Genomic DNA, 11,325 nt, shown 5'->3' on the forward strand with positions numbered 1-11,325 from the left:
TTACTCTTTCAGCAGCTCTGGCAGCTCGAACCGCTCAAAGCTATCCCCAACACTTATCTCCTTCGCCTCCCAACCCAACGCTCTCAGCCTGACGGCACGACTCCGACTGTTCAACCCGACAACTGCAGGAGTGTACTCTCCCCACAGATCCGCATAGTCTGATTTTGGGACCGTTCTTGGCTCGGGACTCTCGATCTTCCCAGCCTTGTGGAGACCCTTGCCGATCATCTCGGCAATAGCCTTCCATGATGTGTCGTGGCCATTTTCGCAGAAGAAATATGGGTTTTTGAGGAATTCTGAGGGCGAAGATGATTCCATGTGGTGTAGCAGCACAATATAGGCGCGGGTCAGGTCATCGAGATGGATTTGGGATTCGACGGCGAGACCCTTCCCGACGTGCCCGGAGTAGCCGTGCTTCAGGGCAAAGCGGGTGAGTACTGGGATTTGGATGGAGAGACGTTGGTGTTTGGGGTTGTAGCCGTAGATCAGAGGCGGGATCATAATGGCGAGTTTAGCCTTGTCGCCGAGTTCTTTCGCTCCTCTAACAATGGTGAGATCTATTGGTCGATGGGGTGCGTCATCGAGCACTGAGTCAATCTCCTCTCGTTTGTTGTCGTGGTAAATCTTGTCGCCTTCATACTCGCCGTCGGCGTCGTCGTTGAGGACTGATGTGCCAGACGTGTGGATATAGATGGTCGATTTACCTTCCTTTGCCCGCTCAGATATTCCTGCGAGGATGGCTTCCACTGAAGGGAGGTGGTCGGCTGTTGCTGTATGAAAGATGATGTCGTGTTGGATTGTCTGGTTTTTGACCGTGGTGCTGTCGTCCAGGTCGCCGATGATGAAATTGGCTCGAGACAGTTCCTTCAATTGTTGGCCGTGAGCGGCGCGACGAACCAAACCTGTCACGTTGTAGCTCTCGGAAACCAACCGATCGACGATGTTCCATCCGATGAAACCAGGTCCTATCACGAGGACATTCTTTCCTGTTGTCATTATGATGTTGATGTGAACACAGCTGAGTCCTCACAATTTAGTACTGGGCTGTTCAGTGAGATCGATGGTGTGGGTACTCAATTCAGGAGCACGATTCTACCAACAACTTCGAATCTCGAATTTTCACGCGGCGATACAGGATATCCAGGGGGCATTAATAATATTGATTAGGGCTTTAGTGCTTTCCCATGATGTTTGTAAAGCTGTCTCCGCATTCTGTCCCGACGGATAAATCTCTCCAAAGGGGTTCAATATCCCAAAGCTTATCTAAGCCATTCGCCGCTATCATGATGCTTTACTGCATGACTTGGCTTGGATCCCACTCGATTAGGCAATAATCATGAGAGCCGATAAAATTCACGGTATGTGTTGATTCATCATGCAAATCACATATGATAGTACATTAGAATAGAGATCAAGTGATTTGTAGATACCTAGGTCAGGCATAGTTTGGTCGTGGTTGCCGCGGATGGTTGCCCCGCACCTTCCCGGTCCAAGAATAGTTCCCAATCGGGCAGTGTAAACATACTCGACCAACGACCAGCCAATTAGCCACACGACCACCGAACAACAGTACCAACAACTTCCACGTTCAATTCTACGAGGATCGGCCAGGAAAAGTAGGAACCCCTGAAGAGGATTCGATAGAGAAGCCTTGCACACCATGGCGTACGACTCCTCCGACGATGAGCTACCGGAGCTAAATGCCATCCTCGCTCCAAAGCCTCTCATGGCAACGAGTACAAATGCCAATCTTCGACGATCACCCCGAAAGAAGGGAACAGTAGAACGATGTCTTTCAGGATCGCCAGAAAAGAAAAAGCCACAAGATCGCAATCTAAGCCCTACCAAGTCCTCACAGCCAGCACCAGCACGACCAACCAACAAGAAAGTTTCTTCACTTGGTAGAATCAATCTACCTACGCCAGAGCAGGAACCTGTATTGTCCCAACGACCAATTCTTACCGAGTTATGTTTAACCTCAAACAATCGTCAATCACCTGTGAGGGAAGAACGGCCATTCAAGATTCCTCATGTTGACTCTCTGCTATTGCCTCGGTCAGCCATTGTGAAGCAGAACGAGCATGAAACTTCGAATCGAGTGGTGGGCAAATCCAAGACTGGAAGTAAGCGTGTATTACGCGACGACGGAACGTCGATGATGTCTCTTATGACTGAAGCAGCACGGAAATCTGTGACGAGACAGAGTCTCCAGAAGAAAGCGCAGCAATCGAGCTATGCAAGCAGATTCATTCTGAAGGAAGCTCGGTGTAACGATGACGAGGAAGATTCAATCGCCGAAGAAGAGGATGAAGATACTGATCTGAGCGGCTTCATCGTTGATGATGACGCGGAGTTGAGCTATCATGATTCCTCAGCGTCAGAATCCGATAGAGAGGTCAAACCAAGAAGTATCAAGCGCATTGTCGATCGTCCAAGACGAAGACTTGTCCGTGGTTCGCCTACACGAAGACGTCTGAGCTTCTTGAACGACGACTCAGATAATGAAAGAAAGGATACTTCTCCAGATACACTCGCTGATGCATTCCAGGATTTGGGACTACATGAAAATGACACCAATTCCGCAACGGGCATGCAGGCCGAAGTGATTGAACTTACGTCCTCCCCAATTGCTTCACCTAAAGTCGATCTGAAGTCATACCTCCCGCCAACTTCAAGTCAACCTTCACTCACAGGAAGTAAGCCTGCTATTCACCCCGACTACCACTCTTCCAATCCCTTTAATGGGTCTGATACTGTTGTGAGATTGGCACCGCCTGCCTCGCCAACAGTCATGGCTCCACCGACGAAGATGACTCGTCACGATATCACTGACGATACGGAAATCCCGGGAGGTGAAACTCATGATGGATTTATAACACCTCCAAGAACTCCGCCCAAGTCGAAAATTCATTCGCCTTCCAAGCTGTTGTCTCCGTCAAAACGACAACTTGTCCCTCGCTCGCCTCATCGGCCCAGCATGGACGCCTTTTGGGATCACAACGTGGTCAATGATTGGAATGACGAGTTCTCGCCCAAGAAGTCACCAGCCAAGTCACCTAAGAAGGGACTCGCACGCTTCCAGATCTACTCTGACTTTGAGGACGACGACAATTTCGTGAACACTAGTAGCGATTCACTTCCACACTCATGCACTCCACCTCGACATCCCAGTTCCAAATCGCAGTCGCCTATGAAGAGCCCGGAGAAGGAGGAAAAGAAACGATTATTGGATCTGAAGAGAGCGGCGGTCGCGAAGAAGAAAGACTTTGATGATCGGAAAGAACGACTGGCCATTGATCTCTTGAATGAGCTCGACTCGAAGATAGCCAAATCTCAACTATCCACGTTAGCGGCTAGTTCTGGTGGTATTCATATCATATGGTCCAAGACTCTCAGATCGACGGCTGGTCGTGCCAACTGGAAGCGCACTGCATCCAAGATTTCAGGATCACCAATGAAAGCAGGTATCACAGAAGGACCAGGAATCAAAGTCGAACATTTTGCAAGCATCGAGCTGGCAGAGAAGATCATCGACTCCGAAGATCGACTTGTCAACACCCTTGCCCACGAATTTTGCCACTTGACAAACTTCATGATCAGCAATGTCCGTGACCAACCGCATGGTGCGAGTTTCAAGTCCTGGGCAGCCAAAGTGACCAATCATTTGCGGAACAGTGAGGTGGACATGTGGCGCAAAGTTGAGGTTACCACCAAGCACGACTATGCCATCAACCACAAATATCTTTGGGTCTGTGTTGGTAGAGAGCAGACAAATGCGATGGAGTTCCTCAATATTGAAGACGATGAGGGCTGTGGTGCCGAATATGGTCGCCACAGCAAAAGTATCGACACCACCAAGCATCGCTGTGGCAAGTGCAAGGGCAAATTGGTTCAGGTCCGACCAAAACCCAGAGCACCTCCAAGTCCGAAGAAGCAGTTCAGAAATCGAGAAACGAGCAACACACAGCGCTCCTCAGGAAGCGACGTGGCTAGAAGCAGCAGTCAGGGTACCATGGGATGTCATGTCGAGATGATCGAATTGAGTGACTGATTATAACTGAAATTGGGAGAGGGAGTCACACCTGGAGAATCAGAATTCAAGTATTCGTCCTTGTTGGATAACAGAACAGGAAAGCAACCGCTGTATAAACACACTGCATAGCTGTGGAAAATGGCGTTCCTTTTTTTAAGTGTCGAGGTCTTTCGGTATTTCTCCCACTGCAGGGAGAATGTGCACCAGGATAGCATCGGCAGGCGAATTATGATCATGATGTGTTAGTGGACTGACAGAGATGAAATGAAATACCGTGTTTCACATTCCAGAATGGATCCAGTCCAGTAAAGGGCCTTGAACGTCGCCAAAAGGAGAGAATAGTTCGTGGATGCCGTAGTGTGGTCCCATTACTGATCCTGGGTTGGGCCGGGTGTCCTCTCCGCGGAAAGGGATTGCTGTGTTGTAGTGTCTATCTAATGTTCCGCGATTGGATCGTGTAGGTGTCTGTATAGCTATGAATGGTTCCTGGTCCCAAATCTGCCTGCTCCTTTCTCCTCTTCTTTCCTCATCCATCCTAATCATTGGTCGGTCGTCCATGTCTACCACCAACGCGTCGTATCGCAGTGCATCGTCGTCGATCATGAACAAATCGGCAGCGGTGATGTGTCTGTCTCTCTCGACACGCAAGCAACGTGGTGAAATGAAGATGACATTCTCTCCGGACAGTCATTGCATCATCGTCTCCTAACCCGAACTGTCTTTTCATCCGCTTCAGACAGCGAACAAGCTGAACTCCTTAACGTCGAGGGTCGCGATGAAGCGCCGCAGGATCTCCGCGGTGAACTGCTCCTCATGGCGTAGTCGCTGGCTGCTGTCGCCATTCTGATCCGTGGCGGCGGTGAATTCCTTCAGCGGCGTGTTGATGCGCACGCACAGGTCGGTCTCGTACGGCTGCATGCGCACCAGGAGTTGTTGGACGTGTTCGAGCGACGAGGCGGGGTTGGTGGGCGGGTTGGATGCGCCGTTTGGGGCGCCTGCTGGTTGTGGTGGTGCAAGTTGCTGCTGCTGCTGCTGCTGCTGCTGCTGGATCTGTCCTTGCGGTGGCGGGCCGCGTCGCACAGGCTCGTAGCTGACGATCGTGCCGGGGAGGACATAGGCCGGGAACTGCGCGAGGCTGGGCGATGCCATGGACACTTTCTCCGCGAGTGGGAGCGGGCTCGCGAGACGGTCTGGTGGCGAGATCACGTCCGTGAAATGGTATGCTGCCGCGGCGAGGTCGTGCTCGCTGCTGTGCTGCAGTCTTTGCTCTGGAGGGAGGTCAGCTTCGGAGAACACGGTCGTCGTGGTCGAGGTCGTGGTTATACCGCTTGCGGTCGTCGTGGTGGTCGTCTCGGTCGTGATGGGGTCCGGCGCCTCCACGTAGTTGTTGATTTCGATGATGATGGACGTGAGTGTCTCGCGTGACAGGAAGACTTCTTGGTGGTCGGGGATTTGGCGGATGTCGCTGTGTGGGAAAAGAGGTGTTCTTGTCAGTAGGTTGCAATATGGAGCGACTTGCATGGATTTCCATATCGTGGGTAGTAGATATCGAGGAAAGTATGTCCGCGCGATGTTGACGAGGAACACACTCAGAACCCCAAACTCTCTCATGCGCAATAACATACCTTGAATCAATGAGGTCCGTGGGAAGCTCGACGGTGATGGCTCCGCCATACAGCTCTCGGAGCCGATAAGTGGTGGCCATCTCTACGTCACAATCTTTCTCGCCTTGGACAAGTTGATTGATGAATAGATGCGTGTGTCGTGTCACCCAAGTTGGATAATGTCGATATATCGGTTGGGATGAGATGGAAGATATAGACGATTAGTAGAAATGCTGTGGAGCATAAATGATGGCCAATGTTGAGATTTATCGTGGTTCAGCAGATCCTGTTCAGGAATTTATATTCGCCCAAACATGAAAAGGTGAACTAGGCACCACAGGGTATTGCTGCCTGGATGTCCTGACGGTCCCAAACAGCTGCTGGGATACAAGTTACAGGAATGTGTAACTGTGAGTCTGTTAGACTGTCTTTGGCAACGTTGCTCAATATAAAGAATGGATATACTGAGGGCCTCTACATCAGAAGTCTGTTTCGGTCATGATCTCAGAGCCTTGTCTGTGAATCCCGGAGCTTAGCCGGAACATTGTGTCATCAGATGCCATCTAATCTTGAATCTAGTTAGTACCCCGTCACACAAACATCTAATAATACTCTAAGAAAGCCCATAGCATTAATACATTGTTTGGATATGAAATATTTTTGTTTTAAGAATTCTTTTTCTGAAAAACGAAACATTGCTATTGGATTTTTTCTGAAAAACGAAACATTGCTATTGGATTTTTTCTCGGGACAAAGTAAACCATCCAAGCGCTTGTGAGACTCCCCCAAAGATGCTTGAAATTACATACTCCAATACGGAGGGCTCTAAAGTCCTTTACCCAACGGGATCACTGTGCAAACCCATATGAACATGATTGATGATTCACTTCCCACCCTGACGCGCTCGTCTACAACAAGATCATACCTGCTCCGGACAGAACCGCAATCGAGACACAGAATGCAACTTGGAGGAGACCCACGTGGACAGGGCTCGAAAATCCTGGCGCACTGTTGCCGGAGCTTGAGCTACTACCGGAGCCTGAACCTCCTGATCCAGAGCCACCGGTGCCGCTAGGAGCCGAAGTGACGGTTCCAGTACCGGCACTACCGGCTTGCGCGATGAGCTGAGAGCAAGTGCCGGTGGGAGCAACGGGTGCTTGAGTCTTGGCTGATCCAGAGAAATCGCATGCAGAGGCAGCATTGCCACTTGCCTTTGCTCTCTCGTAGTAGCTATTGAGAGCCCATCCAAGTTGCTGGGTGGGATTGCACATTCCATAAGCACCGTAGGTTCCGGAGGTGCCATTGGCCTCAATGCCGTCGCAGACACCATCAACAAGACCACAAACTACACCGAAGAGCGCGCCAACATCCTCGGTCGCGACATTGTTGGGTACACAAGTTAGAGCGGAGAACATGCACTCGCAGAGTTGCTGGTTGGGTGTGGGTGGGAGGGCAGATGCTGCTTGCCAATCAGAACCGACAGCTGGGCACGAAGCGGCGGCGGTGTTGGTGGGGTTGTAGCTGGCGGAGTTGACACCGGTAGGGTTGGCATTTTGGGCGATTTGGGTGGCGAGGAAGTTGAAATCAGCCAAGGTGCTCACCGAGTTTCCGTCAATGGTGACGAGACCTATATCACAGTCAATCGGTTGAGTCTGGGGTATCAATGAGTGGTAGTCTCACCATAGTCATTGGCTTCCTGGAAATACATGTAAACGATACCTCCGGACCAGACGTCGTTCATGTCGGGTCCATAGAGAGCCTCAACTTCGGTGAATTCGCGGGGTTGGACCTCGTTGCAACCATACTCGGCGAAGAAGACGGGGACGTTGTAGTTTTTGAATTCTTCAGTGCGAACATCGAAACCCGACTTTTGGAAGCTGGAATCGCCACACCACGAGTAAATGTTGTAGCCCCAGAAATCGATGGCGTCTGCACGGTCGCCGCAATCGAAATAATTAGCTAGGTCTTCACGAATGTCGGCATCGTCATTGGTGGCATAGCCCACTCCAATGGCTCGGTAGTTTCGCTGCTTGATGTATGCCTTCATGTCTCGAACTGCAGCCTTGACGAAGGCGCTTGCATCGGTGTTGGTGCTGTTGTTGGACACCTCATTACCAGCGAAGAAACCTAGGACGTTTGTGTAGTTGGCCATGGAGTCGATGACTTGGGTGTAGCGGGCATACAAATCATCATTCCAGGTTGGGCTGTCTCGAATGATGGACTTGCCAGGGGACGACAAATCGGCAATGACATAGATGCCAGCATCTGTTAGCATTTGCATGCATGAGTCGTGGTCTGCGGTAGGGTCGATGGCATAGACACGGATGGTGTTGGTGCCCAGTTGTTGGAGGAAGGGAATATCTCGCTGGCATTTGGCGGAATCGGCAAGGGGGTCGATAAAGTTATCTGTGCCGTCGCCCGAGGCAGCGCTACCATTTCCTGAGAACTCCTCTTCAAAGGCGTTAGTCGTGGATCAGGGCGTAGCATGGCTCATCAACTCACCTTGATAGGCAACGCCTTTCATGTAGCTTTGAAGATGAGTTAGCACGCCTGGCCATCTGCGCCTTTGCGAGAAATCACTCACAATTGCGTCCCATTATTTTCGTAGAAAAACTTGGAACCCTGCAAAGTTTCCAAGAGTTAGGGCAATAATGAATAGACAATCGAGTTGAGCGGACAACGAACCTTGATGACAATGGGAGGTAGCTGGGCATAGGCGGATTTGGCAAAGAGAGCAGCACCTGCCACGGCCGTGACAGCGGCAGTAAAACTCTTCATGACGAGGTTGATGAAGAGATGTGATCAGAAGAATAAGTAGTAATCTTGTTGGTTGTGGAAGTGGAAGAAAAGGAATAGTGCGCAGGAAGGCGGATTGGATCCAGTGGTGGCGGAAAACAAGTCGCAGCCTTTGTCCGGCAGGAACGAGGGACGAAACAATTAGGTGATGGAAAGAGTGTCACGAAAGTGAAGAACAAAGACAAGTAAAAATTGCATCAACGGGATGGATGAAGGAGGCACAAGTCAAGGGGAAAAGAAAGAGTCAGTATGAAATTCAGGGATAGAATTCAATTGAGGATGGATGGGGAAATCAGCAGAACACGCGCGGCAGCAGCGGCGGCGAGTACGCAGCTTGGCTAACCTCGAAGACAACCTTGGAAGCCAAATGGAAGCACGGCCTTGATCGTTCTAGTTAACATGTCGCTCTTTTAGGTACCAATGTAGTATTCTAGCACCCATACTCGCACCCTTAGGCCTTGTGGCATGCCCGCAGCTCGCAACTCGCAACTGCAACTTGGAATGGTACACGCCCGGAGAATTGTGCATGCTCATGCTGATGTTTGGCATTCCGTGAATCAGATTATGGTGTGGTTGCATAGAGATTTTCATTGGTCTTTTCTTTGGTGTCGCAGATCTGTTTTCGACCGTGGGCGTGCCTCCACCAGACTGTTTTGGGTCCAGGGCGACACGAATGAGAGTGACACGCGTCGTCGCCGACTTGCCGTGCGCTCCCCATATTGGTCCTCAATTCTCAGGCTGGAAAGACGAACAATGTAATAGGAATTTCACATTTACTTCTATCCTATACGAGTGACCAGTTCGGACAAGGGACAACTAGGGTATAATCAAGGTAATAGCATGTCGCGTTTCTTCCTTGTAAAAAGTTGGAGAGCATTGTCGCCTGAGAATCAACCTCGTCATCGTTATCGAGAACAGCACAATGGTTTCGAATAATGTCGCAGTAGCAGTCAACTTCTCCAGCATCATGGACAACACTACTCCGTACGTCCTCGTAGAATTAAAAACACTGTTGATCCACTGTTCGCCACGAGTCTATTACTGTTAGACAACTGATAGTCGTGGATAATCGTCTGCATGTCTCACCCTGGTGGCCGCAGTTGCATGATCTTCCAAGAGGTGTCTCGAGATCCCCGCAATGCTGGCTTTGCCGGGCTCAAGACGAATCTGATTTGAGCTTTTTCGAAATTAGGGACTCATTAGTGAGTAGCCGATGGAAAGCCTGATTGGAAGTGCATTCACTGGGTACCCCTATTCCGACCTGATCGGCTGTTCTGCACTCCGGGCCTGGGAAGCGCCAATTTGTTTAGTAGCCGTGCCTAACAGACGCCCGCGGGCCCCAAAGAATCAAGGAGGGGTCTTACCGAGCCAACCTTAAATAGCATTCGCCACCAAAGCCCAGAAGGTGCAGCTGCTTCCCACCAAAAGCTTGTGTCTCATTCTTTTCCAGGTTCTGTGGTTTTTGATTTCTTGCTTTGCGCGTCAACTATGAGTCCAGACCAATGGACAGACAAAAATACCTTTGCATGTACGAGGAAGATAAACGTGAGCCGGATAAGACCATACTCACTGGCAGTGCTCTCGTCATACATGTCGATAAGCCCAATTACCTAGTAGATAGTGGATTTGGCCCGTACGGATATTCATTGCTGCTATCGTGAAAATTCACCAGTCGCCACGATCTGAACTCCACTCGGCCCGTTCGTCGTCTTGTGGTCCACAAGATACTCCTTCCATGGTACGAGATATGCCAGTGGAATTTGCGGGAGAACTCAATTACTGTAGATAATGTTGAATGCTCATAGTGAAATCTAATCGGCTGAAGCAAAAAGATATGCAGTCAAACAATGACGATACGAATCAACAGAACTCGGACTCGCAGTCTCTCTCGTCCATGTCCGATAATCTCGAAGATGGAAGTCCTTAAAACATGTGTTCCACGAATAATGAAGCACCAAGAAGCATACGGATAAGCACGATGCACAATTGTTGAGACTGCGGAAGCATTGACCATGCACTTCCCTCCAATAACCATAGCTCCGTCCTCCATGGACCGCAACTCCTATCATGACTAATCTGATTGGGACACGCACTTTGATCGGAACTGCGCCTCTCGTGCAAATTAGATAAAATATCGGCGGACTTTGAACGATAATCACCGGTTTCGTCAGATGAAATATGCACGGAATAGAAAGACCTCCGCCTGGATTGATAATGCACAGGAAGAACTCGATGACCAACCTGAGCAGTGTACAGTTCAGTCTCAGTCTTGACGTTGGACTGGCTTCGGTTGGTTGCATTGGTTCCATGGAGAAAATGTCCGAGATGCATTGAGAGATCTGCAACATGGTATGAAACACGGATGGTGTTGTACAAATATAGCTGAGGTGATCATCCAGCTGGACACGACTATCCGAGTCTATACAGACAATGATTCTAGATCTGGCCGGGACTTCTGTACGAGTAGAATCCGACATTGGCTCTGGTTGACGATGACCAGTGCTCATCATTGACGGCAGGACGAGGTGCTTCGTATGAGCAATGCAGATGTGCATAGCCACAAAAGTCGCCAAAACCCTGGTAGATGTGGCCAGAGATAGTACTGCAGCTGCAACGGGGCGGAAACCCAGTCCGTAGTGCAAGCCAAGTCCTGCACAGTGGGATGGATGACGCCCATCAAGTGTCACAATACATCAGGCAGCGAACGAATGGCGAGTCGATGAGAGATGGGGCTCAAATAGGAGACTTTCTGGGTGGTCCGAGAGTGGTCTTGGGTGGAGTCGACGTGTGGCGTGGCTCGTGGTTTGTTTGGGCCTTGCGAACCTCAGCCATGGCCCATGGCCCATCACTAACAAACTTGAAATCTGGCACCTGGGTCAGGCCTGGGAAAGG

The 11,325-nt window shown here is 50.2% G+C and overlaps 4 protein-coding genes across 4 annotated transcripts; 1 reads left to right on the forward strand and 3 right to left on the reverse strand.

Moving 5' to 3' along the window:
* On the reverse strand, positions 1–996 carry LTR84_011550 (uncharacterized protein; the record flags this gene model as incomplete). Its single annotated transcript, XM_064855079.1, has 1 exon — positions 1–996. The coding sequence occupies one exon, from the start codon at positions 994–996 to the stop codon at positions 1–3; it is 996 nt and encodes a 331-aa protein (XP_064708668.1).
* Positions 997–1,660: 664 nt separating this feature from the next.
* On the forward strand, positions 1,661–4,051 carry LTR84_011551 (uncharacterized protein; the record flags this gene model as incomplete). Its single annotated transcript, XM_064855080.1, has 1 exon — positions 1,661–4,051. The coding sequence occupies one exon, from the start codon at positions 1,661–1,663 to the stop codon at positions 4,049–4,051; it is 2,391 nt and encodes a 796-aa protein (XP_064708669.1).
* Positions 4,052–4,765: 714 nt separating this feature from the next.
* Positions 4,766–5,738, reverse strand: LTR84_011552 (uncharacterized protein; the record flags this gene model as incomplete). Its single annotated transcript, XM_064855081.1, has 2 exons — positions 4,766–5,498; positions 5,659–5,738. The coding sequence occupies 2 exons, from the start codon at positions 5,736–5,738 to the stop codon at positions 4,766–4,768; spliced, it is 813 nt and encodes a 270-aa protein (XP_064708670.1).
* Positions 5,739–6,545: 807 nt separating this feature from the next.
* Positions 6,546–8,415, reverse strand: LTR84_011553 (uncharacterized protein; the record flags this gene model as incomplete). Its single annotated transcript, XM_064855082.1, has 5 exons — positions 6,546–7,264; positions 7,318–8,088; positions 8,140–8,165; positions 8,222–8,259; positions 8,323–8,415. The coding sequence occupies 5 exons, from the start codon at positions 8,413–8,415 to the stop codon at positions 6,546–6,548; spliced, it is 1,647 nt and encodes a 548-aa protein (XP_064708671.1).
* Positions 8,416–11,325: the final 2,910 nt, after the last annotated feature.

The sequence above is a fragment of the Exophiala bonariae genome (genome assembly GCF_035927105.1).
Source record: "Exophiala bonariae strain CCFEE 5792 chromosome Unknown scaffold_6, whole genome shotgun sequence".
NCBI lineage: Eukaryota > Fungi > Ascomycota > Eurotiomycetes > Chaetothyriales > Herpotrichiellaceae > Exophiala > Exophiala bonariae.